Source organism: Rhododendron vialii, chromosome 7a (assembly GCF_030253575.1).
Source record: "Rhododendron vialii isolate Sample 1 chromosome 7a, ASM3025357v1".
Classification (NCBI taxonomy): Eukaryota; Viridiplantae; Streptophyta; class Magnoliopsida; order Ericales; family Ericaceae; genus Rhododendron; species Rhododendron vialii.
The window spans coordinates 41,128,281-41,144,496 of record NC_080563.1 but is presented as its reverse complement, the minus strand read 5'-3'; the positions used below and the strand labels follow the sequence as shown (position 1 = coordinate 41,144,496).

At 38.8% G+C, this 16,216-nt stretch overlaps 2 protein-coding genes and 1 non-coding gene across 4 annotated transcripts; all 3 read left to right on the top strand.

The window, feature by feature from the left end:
- Window positions 1-948: 948 nt before the first annotated feature.
- Window positions 949-6,337, top strand: LOC131334490 (uncharacterized). 2 transcript variants are annotated; one of them, XM_058369524.1, is made up of 4 exons: window positions 949-1,357; window positions 5,202-5,304; window positions 5,693-5,854; window positions 6,028-6,337. In XM_058369524.1, the coding sequence occupies exons 1-4, from the start codon at window positions 1,080-1,082 to the stop codon at window positions 6,166-6,168; spliced, it is 684 nt and encodes a 227-aa protein (XP_058225507.1). In that variant the 5' UTR covers window positions 949-1,079; the 3' UTR covers window positions 6,169-6,337. The 2 variants fall into 2 exon arrangements, with proteins under 2 accessions (XP_058225507.1, XP_058225506.1); XM_058369523.1 differs by lacking the exon at window positions 949-1,357 and adding an exon at window positions 3,412-3,802.
- Window positions 6,338-7,522: 1,185 nt separating this feature from the next.
- On the top strand, window positions 7,523-15,847 carry LOC131334489 (uncharacterized). The gene is made up of 9 exons (XM_058369522.1): window positions 7,523-7,670; window positions 8,024-8,155; window positions 10,459-10,539; window positions 10,670-10,758; window positions 10,921-10,995; window positions 11,672-11,733; window positions 11,822-11,890; window positions 15,101-15,289; window positions 15,458-15,847. The coding sequence occupies exons 2-9, from the start codon at window positions 8,033-8,035 to the stop codon at window positions 15,541-15,543; spliced, it is 774 nt and encodes a 257-aa protein (XP_058225505.1). The 5' UTR covers window positions 7,523-7,670; window positions 8,024-8,032; the 3' UTR covers window positions 15,544-15,847.
- LOC131334974 (small nucleolar RNA snoR113) lies at window positions 14,069-14,161 on the top strand. The gene has a single exon (XR_009202370.1). It is a non-coding gene; the product is annotated as a small nucleolar RNA snoR113 (small nucleolar RNA).
- Window positions 15,848-16,216: the final 369 nt, after the last annotated feature.

Sequence of the window (16,216 nt, the reverse complement as noted above, 5' to 3'; positions counted from 1 at the left end):
TTTTAAAACATTCTTTTTTAGGCAAAATGTCATTAAAAGGTTACATTGAGTTTAGTAGTATGAGAATCATACGATCATGTGGAAAGAAAGAAGGGAGAAACTTACAAATCCTAACTATTGTGTAAAGTAGAATTTCCCTCCCATTTTCCTTTTTTTTTTTGTATTTTCTTTTTTACTTTCCTCGAATTTCAAATACAGTGCGTAATTTGCAAAAGAAATGAGTGGGCAATTACATGTGTAATTTTGACATGGGTTTCGTTACAAATAACACTTCATTCAACTTTGTTTTAAGTGTCTGACTGTGAGTCAATAAACGACGAATTTTGGTCATATTATTACGGATAGAAAAAATGCTAGGGATAAATTCAGAAATAAATATATCCAGAGTTATTTATAATGAATATAAGTCTTACTTTATCACTTATATATATAATAAGTTAGAATTTACTCACCCGCAAGAAATTACTCTTGGTCACTTATAAATACTATTGGCCGCGAATAATGAGTTATCATTCGCGGCCAATAGTATTTATAAGTAGCCAAAAGTAATTCTAAGCTGCCGAATTGGTGGAATCTGTTACTAACATGTTCCGAATATGATTTGGTGATCTCTGCGTCACTTCCACGCCCATACTCCATCATTGATCACTCATTTGTTTATGCGCATGACGAATGAAAGAGAGAGTTAATAGTACTACTATTTGCACTGACGGTTTCTGTAGGAAACCATACCGACGGCCACCGGACGGTCGATCCGAGCAGTCTAAAAAAAATTTAAAAAAAACCGAGGGGGCCCGCGCGAAAATCAATGGCATCCGATATGTGTAGGGTGCTTGATCTGAACACTCTTTTTTCGTGTATATATGCCTACGGAAACCGTCGATGCAAATATCTTTTTTGGTTAATAAAATGGACCCAACAACTTGCTAATGAGAGAGAGAGAGAGAGTTAATAAAATGGACAGAGAGTTAATAAAATGGACCCAACAACTTGCTAATGAGAGAGAGAGAGAGAGAGAGAGAGTTAATAAGATGGACCCAAACAACTTGCATTAGCATAAACTGAGACACCCAACTCTAATGGCAGCGCTACATACTATCCTCGCCCTCCTCTTCTTCTCCTTCCTCGTCCTCAACCACTCCGGCGGGTTCGTTAATGCTCAGGCTTTGATCCCGCCCGCGAGATTTGATGGGTTCGTGTACAAAAACCGCCTTTCCACCGACATGGACTCGATCATCATCGAGGCATTCTTGGACCCCGTTTGTCCTGATAGTAGAGACTCTTGGCCTCCTTTGAAGCGAGCTGTAGATTACTACGGCTCTCATGTCTCCCTCGTCGTTCACCCCTTCGCTTTGCCGTGAGTAATTTCATCCCCTTCGTTTGAGTCAGAATTTTCATTTTTCATTTGGTAAGAGAGAGAATTATAGGATTGAACCATTTTATGGACTTCAGTGTGTACAATATCAGTCATCAAGCCAATCGGATGTCTTGACATCATTTCGTTGTACTCCAGACGTCTTTGCCTTAGCAGTGCTACGGAAACAGACCGTCCCGATGCACATGGTCTCGCCCCGAATTCCCAATGCACATGTGATCTCATTTACATCGAACAGCTCTGGACAACTGTGTCCAAAGCATTTTCCGTCTAATTGTTGGTATTTCAATTTTTTACGGGACGTTCATCAAATGCATGTTCTCTTAGGCTCCGTTCAGTTACCAGAAATGTTGTACATGAAAGTTATTCTCAGGAAAAGTCAAGTAAAGCTAAGTAAACTCATTTGACAAATTTTTTTTGCAGAAAAACTAAAGTTTAGTGGTTCATTTGTCGGGAAAAGACACTTGTGAGAAACTTCTTTATTTTTTATGGCTAAAAGTAACTTTGAGAGCTAACACATACTAGAAAATGTATTTTATCTAATGCAAAACCTTAACATGAAGCTTAAAAAATAAGTAGATGATAACTAAATAAACAAATGTTAAACAACGATACTTGATTAGTTGTCGATACAAAAACTCATTGATAAACTGATGATTAGTAAGTACAAAACAAAACTAAAGACTAATGACAAGATAAATAAATACTTTCAAAAAAAACCAATTACTAATTTTTTTCAAAACAATTATCTCAGAAAGCACCACAGTAGTCGAAATTGTTGTTGCTCACATAAATCTCAAAGTGCATTTCTAAAAACCTAATTTGTATTTTTTTGGTATTGGTGTCATTCGCCTTTTTTCTTTCCCACCAATTATTTTGGCTCCACAATGGAGAAAACTTTCCCGTGACGCAAAATCTTATGCTTTTGGCTGAATCACTTTTGCAAGAAAGTAAATCTTATAGGAAAATTTAAGAATATGTTTCCCACTATTTTTCTGACAACTGAACACTAGAAAAGTTATGGGAAGTTGATTTTCCTATCCTTTTCCATACTTTACTTTCCTGACAACTAAACGGGGCTTTAGAAATCTCACTTTCAAGAATGTTTTTAGTGATTTATGAGGGTCTTTCGCAAGTTAAATATTTTTTTGTTAGAATTTTTGAAAACCTTCTTATTAGACATTTCAAAATGAAACAGGGGACTCAGGTTGAAGGACATATGAAGTAAATTTTAGTGACTTTTTTCTGACCTTTAAATATTTTCAGCGTGAATTTGGTTTCTCTGCAGTCTGTTGTTAGATTGCAAACTGTCGTCCGTGTGATCTTAGCCGTCTAAAAGTATTTCTAACGGTTCAGATTTTAAAAACCTTCTTTCCTTTTTTTTGCAAAACAATTATTTACGTGACTTATTTTATTGACTTGTTTTTGATTTCCCTACCACTATAGACCTTAAGAAAAAACAAATGAAAATTTGTTTCGCCCCCTCCCCACGTTCTCTCTCTCCACCTTCCCCTCCCACGTCCCCTCTCTCTCCCTCTCCCTCCCCTCTCTCCCTCCCAATTTAAACAAATTAAAAGAAGAAAAATTTTAAAATCAGCCCAGTAGGCTGATAATAATGAATGTGTAAATGTATATTAAAGGGTATAAAAAGTACACAGAAATACATATTTTTCTTGTCTTATGGTGTGTTTATCGTCAGCTCATTGGGCTGACGATAGCAAGACCGTTAAAAGAAAACCAAAACTCTAGAAAATTAGAGACGGAGGTTTGGAGGATTTGTAGGCCTAAACATATTCCTATAAGATATAGATAGAATATATTTAAAAAAATTAAAAGAAAATCAAAACTCTAAAAAATTAAGGACGGAGGTTTGAAGGATTTGTAGGGCTAAATACATTCCTATAAGATATAGATAGATTTAAACAAATTAAAAGAAATCAAAACTCTAGAAAAGTAGAGATTGAAGTTTGGAAGATGTGTAGGCCTAAACACATTTCTATAAGATATAGATAGATAAATAGATAGATAGATAGATTGATTGATCACTCATATGTTTATGAGCATGAGAGGGACAGAGAGAGGTAGGTAGGTTAATAAAATGAACCCAACAACTTGGATTAGTATAAACCGATCGAGACACCCAACTCTAATGGCAGCGCTACATACTCTCCTCACCTTCATCTTCTTCTCCTTCGTCGTCCTCGATCACTCCGGCAGGTTCGTTAATGCTCAGGCATTGATCCCGCCGGCGAGAATCGATGGGTTCGTGTACAAAAACCGCCTTCCCACCGGCATGGACTCGATCATCATCGAGGCTTTCTTGGACCCGGTTTGTCCTGATAGTAGAGACTCCTGGCCTCCTTTGAAGCGAGCCATAGATTACTATGGCTCTAGTGTCTCCCTCGTCGTTCACCCCTTCGCTTTGCCGTGAGTAATTTCATCCCCTTCATTTGAATCGGAATTTTCACTCTTTTCATTTAGTAAGAGAGATAATTATAGGATTGAACCATTCTATTGACTTCAGTGTGTACAATATCAGTCACCAAGCTAATCGGATGGCTTGACATATTATTTCGTTGTACTCCAGACGTCTTTGCCCGAGCAGTGCTACAGAAACGGACAGTCCCGAAGCACATGGTCTCACTTCGAATCCCCGATGCACATGTGATCCAAAGCATTTTCCGTCAAATTGTTGGTATTCCAATTTTATATGGGACGTTCAACAAATGCATGTTTTCTTAGAAATCTCACTTTTAAGAATGTTTTTAGGGATTTATGAGGTCTTTCGAAAATTGAATATTTTTTTGCTTGAATTTTTGAAAAGCCGACTTAGACATGACAAAATGAAACAGGGGACTCATGTTAAAGAACGTATGGAGTAAATTTTCGTGACTTTTTTTCTGGCTCATTGATGGGTTTCTAAATATTTTCAGCATATGATCATTGGAGTACTGATGACACTCCTTCAAGGACCATCTTCATCTCTAGTCATCTATCTCTTAATGCATGCACAAGTTAAGATTCTTAATTAGCTGAACAACCAAAGAGAGTGAGAGTGAGAGTGAGAGTGAGAGTGACGGAGAGTCCTGCTCCTTTAGGCAGCGTTTGGATGGGGAAACATAAGAAGCTAATGTTGTCAAGAAGCTAAATTTGATTTCTTTGGTTTCCCTATTCATTTTAATTTCCTTTTACAAGGAAAATACCTTCATTTAGAGAAGTGCTACAATACGCGCCTCATTTTTGGTGTGCACCCTTTAAAATGTAGAATTCATGATAACATCAATCTCGAACCCATAATTTTTACTTACATTTGCACTTAACTTCGGAAAATCAACCTTGAATTGATGACACTTATATGTAATGATTTTTGGTCCTCATGTGATGAGCTTCTATGCCAATGTTGGGAATATCTGTTGAAATATTATGAACTTAAAGTGATTCAAGAGGATGCATACGATACACACCCAACGATACGTATTTTAACATTTCCCAGTTACCATTACTTCATGCGGATTCACAATTGTGTAACAACCTTCTGTGGACTGATAAACGAACCAGGTTACTTCAAGTTGCTTCCTGTATCCTAAGGAGTTCATTTTATCTTATTAGTGCCTTGACTGATTCTGATAGGAAAAATTCTACACTTTTTCCTAGTCCTAGTTTGATAGTCAACTTGGATTTTTCTAGCTTGGCTTCTAATGCATGGCTGAAATAGGTTTCAATTTTAGTAGGTTTAGTACATCACATAATGAGCGAATGAGTGTTTTGCTTTTATACGTAGTATCTTTACAGTGAACCGGTAACTGACAAGTTGTGGATATTGCAGTTACCACGACAATGCTTTTGTTTCTTCTCGTGCTTTGCATATTGCGAATAAGCTCAATGCTTCTGCCACATACGACTTGCTGGAGTTGTTCTTTAAGCGCCAGGTAAGAACGATAACCCTCGATTCATAGTAGTGAAATCTTCAATTCAGGTCGATTGTAAATTTGAAAACTCCTCCCCTGCTTAAGTTGTGGGCCGGTTTGCTGCCACAAAGGCGGTTTAACCCTGGCTTTGAACTGTTCTATCGTTATGTTTTCTTTTTATTTGACAGAGTGTTTTGAATTCAATGCTATTGTTTTGCGATTAGTCATCGGATTACCCCTTGATCTTAAGGAGTTCTCTCGACCCTGCAACTAGACTTTGTGAGCCGTACTCTTTGGTTTTCGGTTTTTTCCTTTTTGGTGTTTGTAATAGGCCTTTCCCACTTGTTTTCCCCATCAATTCATTCGCATTCAAATTTGTATTCGGGCTAAACTCTGGATTGTTAAATAGGAGGTGTTCTACAGCCAAGCAACCTTCAACATGTCCAAGGCAACTATTGTAAGTCAAATCGTGAACTTGGCGACCACAGCAGTTGGTAACTCCTACCAATCTGCAGTTGCATCCGGCTTTACTGACAGGAAAACTGATCTCATGACAAGGGTCTCGTTCAAGGTAAGACTCAAATATTGCTATAGTCCATGTATATAGTGATCGATGCAAGTTGGGATTGCCTCTCTATCTTCCTTTCAGAATGTTTTTGTCGGTTGCCTTAATCACCTTTTCCTTAAGCAACTGTCTCCCAGATATTCACGGTTCATTTGTTTTTCGCGGTTTTGTGCATGCAGTATGGTTGTTCAAGAGGGGTGTTTGGAGCGCCTTTTTTCTTCGTGAATGGATTTGCATTACCTGACGGTGATTCAACTATGGACTATGCTAAATGGAGGAGCATCATTGATCCATTACTAAAAGAACAAGCCATGGAATGAGGGGGAGGAGCGTCTACATTTCTTATTAACTCTTTTCGGCTGGTTGTATTTGCGCTAAGCCGCTAAGAACAAAATAAAGGAACTGTAATTGATGTCATTTTTTTTTTAAACAACTCCTATTGAATCGAGCAGCTAGTTGTATCAAAAGAATGAATCTTCGTATGAGGAACTTTGGTGTTGAAGCCTGTTGTTTCAGAGTGAGGGAAGGCGGAGCGCGCTGCAGGATGGGAAAATGGGCCTGATTTGTATGGGGAATGAACTGAAAGTAAGGCCGGTGCGGTTAGCCACACAAATGGAAAAAACGAAATTAAGAGAGGAAAAAGGGAAAGCAAAACTTACGAAGTATCCGTTCCCTTTTGTTGGAGCTGAGGATGGTTAACATACATGCATTCCAAGTCTCTGGCTGGCTAAAAGTTTTAATGCGCTGTTGACATAAGGACTCGGGGATGTTGTGGTATGCACCCCACACCACAACGCTGTAGGGCAGTCAAAACGATTGTCGCTTCTTTGGTCCTCCTGGGCCAGGCAAGTTCAGGTTGTGTCCAACTTGATAGAGGTTTGATGTTTTGCCCTAACATACAAGGGTGTACCATCGTATATCTTTCCAAAAGCAATTTACCATTTTTTCCACACCCAAGACACATAAGACCTAGAACCCACCAGCCACCACCCTCCCTTTTGGCACATTTTCTACTTTCCTTTCCATGCACGATGCAAAAGGGAGAGTGCCGTAAAAGGAAGAAATTAATTTGGCACATTTTCAACTTAGTAGGAGATTTAAGCCTCCTCATGTGCTAGTAAAACCGTTAAAAAAAAAAAAAATGTGCTAGTAAAACAAGGCGTCAATACCAAAAAATAAATATATCCCCGGATGCAGTTCACCAAACCATATTTCACCTCCTATGTGTCTCCACGATATATAAACCATAAAACCAAGCTGTTGGCCTAGTGGTCAAGGCCAGAGACTTAGAAATTTGCTCCTTCCTTAGATTTCAGGTTCGAAACCTCTTCAGTGCTACCGACTCCTTTGGGACCAGTCCATATGGAGCAGTTGCTTCGGCTTTAATTGGGCTCATTGCTAATGGACGGTGAGATTATGCCCCCAAGATTAGTTAAAATGCGCGTAAGTTGACCCGGACACCTGAATTATCCAAAAGAAAAGGTTACATAAACCATGTGTGGATGTAAAATTCACCATATTCCAAATTCCAAAACAATACTAGTACTCACATGGGAAAGCCTACCGTTCTTCTTTGGGTCTGAAAGGAGCCCACTGTTCCGAACACTTCTTAAATGAAGCAAGCCGGTCCACCACTCGGCCCAACTGTTCTCTAACCGCCTCAAAACGGGTATAACTGTTTAGGGCAGTTTTGAAACCCGGTCCTATAAATCCGCCACACTTCACAGTGCACACTTTAGGGCGTAAAGCGAAGATACGAAGCCGAATACAACAGGGCTTTCCTTCCCAGAGCACAAAAAAAATCCATCTTTATTCGAAGAAGGTAACTTACTACACTAACCAGATCCATTATTTTCTTCTCTTCACCAGCAGAAACCCTAGTTTTGCCCTACTTTCATCCTTATCTCGTTTTTGTTACGTTTGTTTTTGTGTTACGGTGTTGTATTGAATTGTAGCATGTGGCGTTAGTTGTATTGAATTGTTCTTCTCATTGTTTGTTGTTGTTTTTCATGCCTTAGTTATTATCGAACAAAAGGTGCCCTAGTTTTCGTAATATCTCGTTTTGTTGCTTTTGTTGTGGTGTTATGGTTTATATTATAGAGGTTTTGTTGCCTATGGTGTAATGGCGTCGGTGTTGTTAAACTGCTTTTTTTTTTTTTGGTTACGTTTGGTTAGGGTTAGAAGATGGATCGGTACCAGAGGGTTGAGAAGCCGAGAGTGGAGACCCCGATAGACGAGAATGAGGTTCGCATTACGAGTCAGGGGCGGATGCGAAGCTATATAACATATGCCATGACTCTGCTTCAGGTTTTCCTTCAATTCTCTTGTTATTGAATGCCTGATGAGGTTTTGCTAACTGTATGTCTATTTGCTGTTCGTTCTGCTAAATTTTTTGTCCTTTTCTGATAGTTGAATGTTTGCAATTTTCCCGTTTCAGAAAGTATCATTGCAACGTTGGCTTAGGGGTTTTTGGGAGGGTGATTTTCGCATTTTGGTTTTTCTATTTTCGAATTCTGAGTTTGGGAGGAAATTGTAGAATCTATTTTGCGCAAGTAACCCAAACACTGGTTGATTCTTAGTTGATGCTTTATGCAGTATTTTCTGATACAAAGTGGAGTAGTACTTGCTTTTGCAATTTTCCCGTTTTAGAAAGTATCATTGCAACGTTGGCTTAGGGTTTTTGGGAGGGTGATTTTCGCATTTTGGTTTTTCTATTTTCGAATTCTGAGTTTGGGAGGAAATTGTAGAATCTATTTTGCGCAAGTAACCCAAACACTGGTTGATTCTTAGTTGATGCTTTATGCAGTATTTTCTGATACAAAGTGGAGTAGTACTTGCTTCAGAAGCTACTTGCAAGGTTTGATGTGTCTACACTAGGGGTGAGCATGGGTTCGGTTGGTTTGACCCTCACTCGAACTCATCAGTTGGAATATTTTGGAACCGAATGAACTAGCAAAACCGTCTGCAAAAGCATTTTGAATTTACGGCCAGGCTGGTCAGGTTGGCTGGGTAGAATCAGATCAAGAAACAGAGATTTTGTAACAGATTAAGTGCATGAATCAAAGTTCAGTGGATCAGATCGAGAAGAAGAGATCGGAAACCCCAAGTTTGGATGCAGGTTTACAACGCACAAGAACCCCCAGTGTAAACACTTGACTAGTAGAATAATCATGCAGAAAAGAAGGATTTAAGGACTACAATCTCAGAAGAATATCTGAAATTTATAGATCATGAATTAACTTACAGGGGTTTGCCTCTAAAATCATATGGTGACTACAAAGAATGAAAGATAGAGAAACTCCATGGGAGAGAGAGAATGAGAGACAGAGGGCAGGCGATGGCGATGGCGGTGGCGGTGGCCGTGGCCAGTGGGTCGATGTGGTGAGAGGCGGAATAGGTTCTAAGCTTCATATCAATATCCCAGAGTCTACATCCAAAAATGTCAGCGCACATCTGGTGAAGAGAAGCGGTTTTAGACACAGGGTTTGTTTATATATTTTCATATATATGGTCGGGTTGGGTCGGTTTGAACAGTTTGGAATGGTATTGGCTCAAGACCGACCCAAGAACCATTTTTGGGAGAATGGCAACCTGTATCCGACCTGCATACCAGTTTGAACCCATCAGAAATGGATCGTGTTGGTCGGTTTTGTGCTCTCCCCCAGTCTAGATAGATGTCTCACACCAAAGCATAGGATGTGGGGGATATTCATTGAAAAGTTGGGGTAGGACGGTGGACTCTTCTTGCACGTTGACATTCCTTTTCTGTGTGTTTGGTAGTGTAGGGTTTTTTGTACTGTACTATTTAGGGATGTCATTGAGGCTAAAGAAGAGTTGAGAAGATTAAATTCTATCCACCTGAGAAGCTTAAACAAGTCTATGACAAAAAATGAATGGATGCAACTTTAACCAGCTGGGGCTAGTAGCTCAGTTCCACCTCACCTAAAGCGCCAAAGGTTTGAGTCTTGCGGCTCTTGCCATAGGCGATTCCCTTTTATGGCTACGTCCTCCCATGTACCGAGAAAGGGAGAATAAATGGATGCAACTTTTGAATGATAAATAGTATGGTGGCATCATCTTTGTATGAAGTTTTCCTTCGATGTTCGAGTTGTCCAAATTAAATGTTACGTGATTGTAGTTTACCCGTTGTGCTTGGTGATTTTTCATGCTATAGGCTTGTGTTGTGCCATTATGTACTAATATATCAATATCAATAACCATGCTGACATTGGAGTTTTAGGTTTATCTTTCAAAGTAATATTTAGTTTGGGGTAAATGGCGTTAATGACTCGTGGAGAATAATAATTGGGACCTGTGTTCAAACTATAGCCGGTATTAGTTTTTCTGGGAATCAATATGCTAGCCCAAATACATGGGATTTGGGGGTTGGCTTATATAATCAGTCAGTGCTACTTTTGGAAACACGACAGGAAGATGGTGGATCAATCCTAAATGCTTTGTAGTGTTTCATTACTGCGCAAGATAGATCTAATTGGGAGATTCATTACTGCCCTTTTTGTTTTGAGGACAGATAGCAAAGGTAGGATGCTAAATTTTGGTGTATCTGATGTATTTTGTTTTTCTTGTTGTGTGTTTATATGCCTTTCTAGGAAAAAGGTTCAACGGAGATTGTGTTCAAGGCGATGGGCAGAGCTATCAATAAAACTGTTACAATTGTGGAGTTAATCAAGGTTTCTTTTGTCACGCTTTTTCCATCTCTTTGTTTACCCTTCTATTTAGTGCTTCCATGCAATGCTGATGTGGTAATAGATTGGTTTTGCCATGATTAATCATATGCTTTCAATGCTAAATGTAATGCAGAGGAGGATTGTTGGTCTTCATCAAATTACATCAATTGCATCCACTGATATCACGGATACATGGGAGCCCCTAGAAGAAGGCCTCCTTCCGTAAGAGTACTCATAACCTTATCTTTGATAAGCAAGTGTTGCTTCCGGTTTTTGAATTAGGCAGTGGTCTCTCCACGTAGATTTCCCCATTAAGATAACAAGTTTATGTTTTTTCGTCCTCTCTTAGTATGGCACTTACACGAATGCTTGTTTTGTCTGCAGTCTGGAAACCACCAGGCATGTTTCAATGATTACGATAACCCTCTCAAAGAAGGAGCTGAATACATCCTCTGTTGGGTGAGTTAGTCTATATCAACTTCTACTTTGTTTTATACAGTATGTTTCTAGTGCTTTTTCCATCTCAAGGTAGGTTATTTTTTTCTTCTTTTCCGTGATTTACTTGCTTGCCGATATTCCAGGTCCTTGACATGTCATCTTAAATAGGCTCTAGTAGTAATCATCATTAATCCTAGGTCCAGGATAGCACCTATTGGTATTGTTTCACATCTTAGATACAAGAAGGATCACGAACTATCAAATTTTTTTTGGGGAAAATAAGCTGTCCACTGAAGTCCTTGTGTATGATAGTGACTTCCCATTGTCCTCGTCCAATAATGTTGAAATGGGAGGTAATAAGTATATCTTCAAAACAGTTGGCGGTAAAAAGTTGCACCATAGGAGATGTATCCAACAGTTTGGCTTCCCTCAAAATGTGTGGACATGTGTTACTTTTTTTCTTCTATTTTTTCTTGGTATTTGATGTCGAAAAGATTCCATGTTGAATCCTGGTTCATGCTTAGAGCCTTATCTTTATTTCCTAGCCGGTCTCAAGCCCGGATAAAGGAGGAGGATTGTGCTTTAGGTAGCTGACAGCCAGCACGTAAAAAACCTGTCAGATCTTTATGACATGAATCCAAATATGATTGTGAAATTAGCAGATGCATTAAACTCATGCATTTGGTACTTGTTGCAGGTACCAGCATCCAATACCAGCTGACCAGGTCAAGGCATTTGCTGAATTTGATTATGAAGGAGGTAATGTTACTTTATCATCTGCGCACAGGTTCTGGTTCTCTGGTTTTTGATCGCATGGGAACTTATTCTGGTATCTTTTGTCATACAGAAGGATCGCCTACTGGTCGTGGAAGAGGCCGTGGTGGTAGAGGGAGGGGAAGGTCTAGAGCAACTTATGGTATGATTTCATAGGATCCGTTTGCTTATCTGATTTTCACCTTAAGTTTTGGCATTAAACTTTAATTTGAGGTGGGATTCCAAATAGCCCAAGTCATTTAGCTATTTCCTTTATTTGAAGTGTAATTATTACATGTAATACACTGCTCTAAATCAAAAAATACATTTGTTAGAGCCCTATCCTAGCCAGACTCATGCCCTACATTTTTAGGTTTTGCTGTATCTATGTACCTGGATCGTGCCAATACTCATACTGGTACACATGCTTCTTAGTGCCTAATCAATGTATTTATGTGCTGGGTTGAGACTCTATGAGTTGTAAAAGATAAGGATTTGTATTTATGTAGCAATGCGAGGTCGGGTAGATGGCAATGAGTGGAGTAGGAGGTGAGGGAAATAGCTATTGAGGACAGTAGTCACACCGACTTCACCGTAGGTCTTCTGGGATCTAGGTGCAAGACGTAAGATGAAGTGCTAGTGTTGTCAGAAAACGAGAAAATAACAAAACTAGCATAGACAAATTATATAAAGTAGATAGAAGCAGGAATGAAAGCAAATTGTAATTAATATCTGAAATTCTAAGACGATAAATCTTAGGAAGTGTCTAGATTCAAAAAGTCAATTAGTCATCATGATTATGCTCCCATTTTTCATTTCCCCATGTCCACCTGTTGTAGAGCGTTTCATTCTCCAATTAGCAAAGTTGTCAAGCTCCAGTATATAAAAACCTATAAATCATAATTTGTATGAATGAGAGACCCAAAAACAATATCTATGTGTCATGAGAGCAGTATAGACCAACTAGACCAAAACCCAAATCAGCCCCAAACCATAAGCGAAGATCGAAAACTAGGCCCAAAGACCCAATTCTAGTGAGCATTACAGACCAAAACATGAAGTCAAAGGAGAAGAGAAAGAATCAAATAATGATTGGACAAAAATCTGAGGAGGAGAAAGAGGTGGAGTAATTTACAAATCTGGAGGTGTCATCTTTTGGTATTGTGCGCCTTTTTTTCTATTTTCATTGCAATTTGGGAAGAGGCTCGCACCTTGTACACCCAACCCCAAAACCATAGGCGTACATCCGTTCCATCTGACGTGTGCCTTGTCATTATTGTCTTGGCCCACCTTTATCCACACACAAGCACTGCATCTTGATGAGCCTCACACCTAGGTGCCCCTTTCAAAACTATGGTGGGGGAGGGCTCTGGGATTTAGGAGGGAGCTTGGTCTCTAGCTAAGTAATGTTGGCATGGAATCAACTGTAGAGATTGTATTATGGTTGAGTGATTTGATGATGGTTCAATTTTAAGAATTTTTCTAGTGTTGACTTGTAGTGGAGGAGAACAATCTGTTGGCAAAAATTGTTGGAGGAATTACATCAGGTACGTTGGTGGTGGAGCAATTGTGCCTTACTTTCTTATTTCCTTGGTCAGGTGGCAATGATAGAGTAGGTGGCCGATCACAAAATAAAATAAAATGATTAGGTGGTGCACCATGTTTAATTCCAATGGTAATTGTGCCTTGTTCCAATGGTACCACGTTTTGGAGCAGGTGGTGCACCATGTTTAATTCCCTTGCCATGTACCGGAATAATCGGAGTTCTAGGTGAAATGATATAAACTTTGAGGATCATCTTATATGGAAAGTAGTTGTGCCTTATGGTAATAATTGAATTGATCTAGGTCAATCTACCTCACAGTCCATAGCCGTATAAAAAAGAAAAGAAAAGAAAGAAAACTCACAGCCCACAGTTCTTTGGTGTTGCTTTCCTTTTCTTTTCTGAATCTTAAAGGTGTTTACATAGTAATCCCTCCGTCCCAATTTGTTTGTCCACTTTTTGATTGTCCCAAAATGGTTGTTTATTTGAAAAGTTAGTGAGTGAGTGAAATTCTATGTAATTCCTTTTTTGTCCCTTTTTGAATTTAAAAAGTCGACGGAACGTGGTAGAACTTGGTGAACCGGGCATACTTTTTCCCAATTTTCTGTGGGCCTTGCTTCTCTTATGATTTTTTTTTCCTACTATCTTTTGTTTAGTTGGGGTTCCAGCTAAGAATAGTACACCTTTTGGGCCTAGTAGTTTGTGGGAAGTTGAAACTTACATGAGTAATAGTTTTGTTCCCTTAAAAAGTTGCTTTCCGAAAAAGTTCAGGGAGTACCATTTTGAGACAATTTTCACTGGCAATGATGACAAAAAGGCCGGACTTACAGCTGCTTCCAAATGGTTGGTAGTAGATTGACGAAACATTTCCTAAGGTACTTGCTGAGCCAGTTGTTTGATTGGACATGCCTATAGTTGTTGATCTTATTTTGTGTTTTGGTGCAATTATTTTCTTCTTGTTGTAGATCTCATTAAAAGGTTAATGCTGACACTAATCAGGATTTTATTTTTCTTTTAGGGATATTTTATGATTATTTGTTCTATCAATTTGTAAAATATTAAATATTAAATATTATTTTATTTTTGTTGTAGAGCTCATAAAAAGGTTAATGCTAACACTAATCAGGATTTTATTTTTCTACGATGGAAAAACAAAAAATTTATTTTTAGGGATATTTTATGATTATTTGTTTTATCAATTCATAAAATATTAAATAATACGTTAAAAAAATTCAATATAGTACATATCCCCGTATTGGTATGCTAAAATGGATCCATAATCCATATCCACGCATCCCGCACCTGATACTTGCACCCGAATCCTTGTAACATAGAACTATAGAAGTATTCAAGCCTCAGCATAGAGTATCGTATAGAATAAAAAGCCAAAAGCTTTTGCTAACACTTCAGCAAATATACAGCCCCATGTTTGCCCAATTACCTAAGAAACTAAAGAGAGGGCAACCATGGCTAATAAAGACTTTGAAGCCCAATAAAATAATGTATTTATGAAAATAATTATAAATTATTGTCCCTCCCTCTCATTTTGTTTCTCTGAGAAGTTCCAGCTTTTCATGGGGACATGCATTTAATGCATTGGAATCCAAGTTTAAATGCATTGTGTCAGCATTGCCACTTTGTTTCCCACTTTGAAAATTATTGGGGATAGTGTATTTGTTCAGGATAGATTTGGAGCAATGTTTATTTTCTGAATTTTGGATGTTGACAATCTGTTTTGGACACCCCAAAATGAAAGGATGGACAAACAAAATAGGACGAAGGGATTAACATTGGTGATATTTCTGACATGGCAATCACATCTCGTTATAGGGAATGGATATGCAGCTGCTGGGTATGATGATGGAGGTTGGGAAGGGAATCGTGGCTACGCCAGGGGAAGGGGTCGTGGAAGAAGTCGTACCTTTCGTGGTCGTGGAAGAGGAGGGTTCAATGGTCCTGCTGTTGATACTCAATATGAAGCCGGAGGTTACAACCAAGAAGCTCCTTTTCAAGGCCGGGGTATTGTTTCAAATCAATTACTCCAACTTACCTGCATGTGTCAGAAATCAGAATTAGAAACTCCTGTTCCTGGAACTGTTCTTCGAATTGCTTACTGCTCATAAGAGTTGCTAGTGTGCATGTAACCTTTTTCTAATTTTTTTGTAACTTTTCTTTTGTTACTTATAGGTCGCGGACGTGGAAGGGGATATCGCGGAAGGGGTCGTGGTTTTAGATCTAATGGCCCGATTCATGCAGCTGCTGAAGGCACTTAACTAGATTCGTTTAGATACCGTGCAGCATTCCTGCTTTAGCATGTGTTCGGATGTCTGCTTCATATTCGTCCGTGTTTACCTTTAAATCTTTCCTTACTAATTTTAGTTGGAGGAAGTTAGTGTAGACTAATTTTACAGTTTTGGAACTGCAGCCCATGTTTGTCAGCCTTTCTATTCTTGCTCGGTGAGCAGCGTTTCTGTGTTTTATGAAGTCAATGTGTAGATTAGTGTAGAAGTAGCTTGATTACCAGTTTTGAATAAGGAGTTGTGATAATGATAAAGGTTGTAATGTTTTCCCGCTAAAGCAATTTTCGTCACTGATTTGTGAATTTCATATTATTGATCCGAGTGGTGTATGAGATGTTTCTTGATATTCTCTTACTCTAAATGAAGGCCGTGTTTCGATGTTTGTGGGTTTTAGATGAAAGAAAATTTGCACCAACACTGCTAGAAGTGATAATTGAACACACGGGCATTGAGTTTGAGTGCTTTATGTGGAATGACAATTTACTGAGATTTTCGTGTTAAGTACTATACTTCCACAATTGAGCCAAATGAAATGCAGTGTTACGACCTCTTATCCAGCTTCAATCCCGGACTACCTCTGGTCCATCAGATGCCAACTACAACAAAGGCATTGATAGCAATTGCGTGGGAGTCGAATATGAAATCA

Excerpts from the sequence above, each read along its gene's own strand:
- LOC131334490 (XM_058369523.1), top strand. The coding sequence starts at position 3,474 with ATGAACCCAACAACTTGGATTAGTATAAACCGATCGAGACACCCAACT. Across the intron at positions 3,803-5,201 it reads GTTCACCCCTTCGCTTTGCC|TTACCACGACAATGCTTTTG; the intron begins GTGAGTAATTTC and ends TGGATATTGCAG. Across the intron at positions 5,305-5,692 it reads AGTTGTTCTTTAAGCGCCAG|GAGGTGTTCTACAGCCAAGC; the intron begins GTAAGAACGATA and ends ATTGTTAAATAG.
- LOC131334489 (XM_058369522.1), top strand. The coding sequence starts at position 8,033 with ATGGATCGGTACCAGAGGGTTGAGAAGCCGAGAGTGGAGACCCCGATA. Across the intron at positions 10,540-10,669 it reads CAATTGTGGAGTTAATCAAG|AGGAGGATTGTTGGTCTTCA; the intron begins GTTTCTTTTGTC and ends AATGTAATGCAG. Across the intron at positions 11,891-15,100 it reads AAGGTCTAGAGCAACTTATG|GGAATGGATATGCAGCTGCT; the intron begins GTATGATTTCAT and ends ATCTCGTTATAG.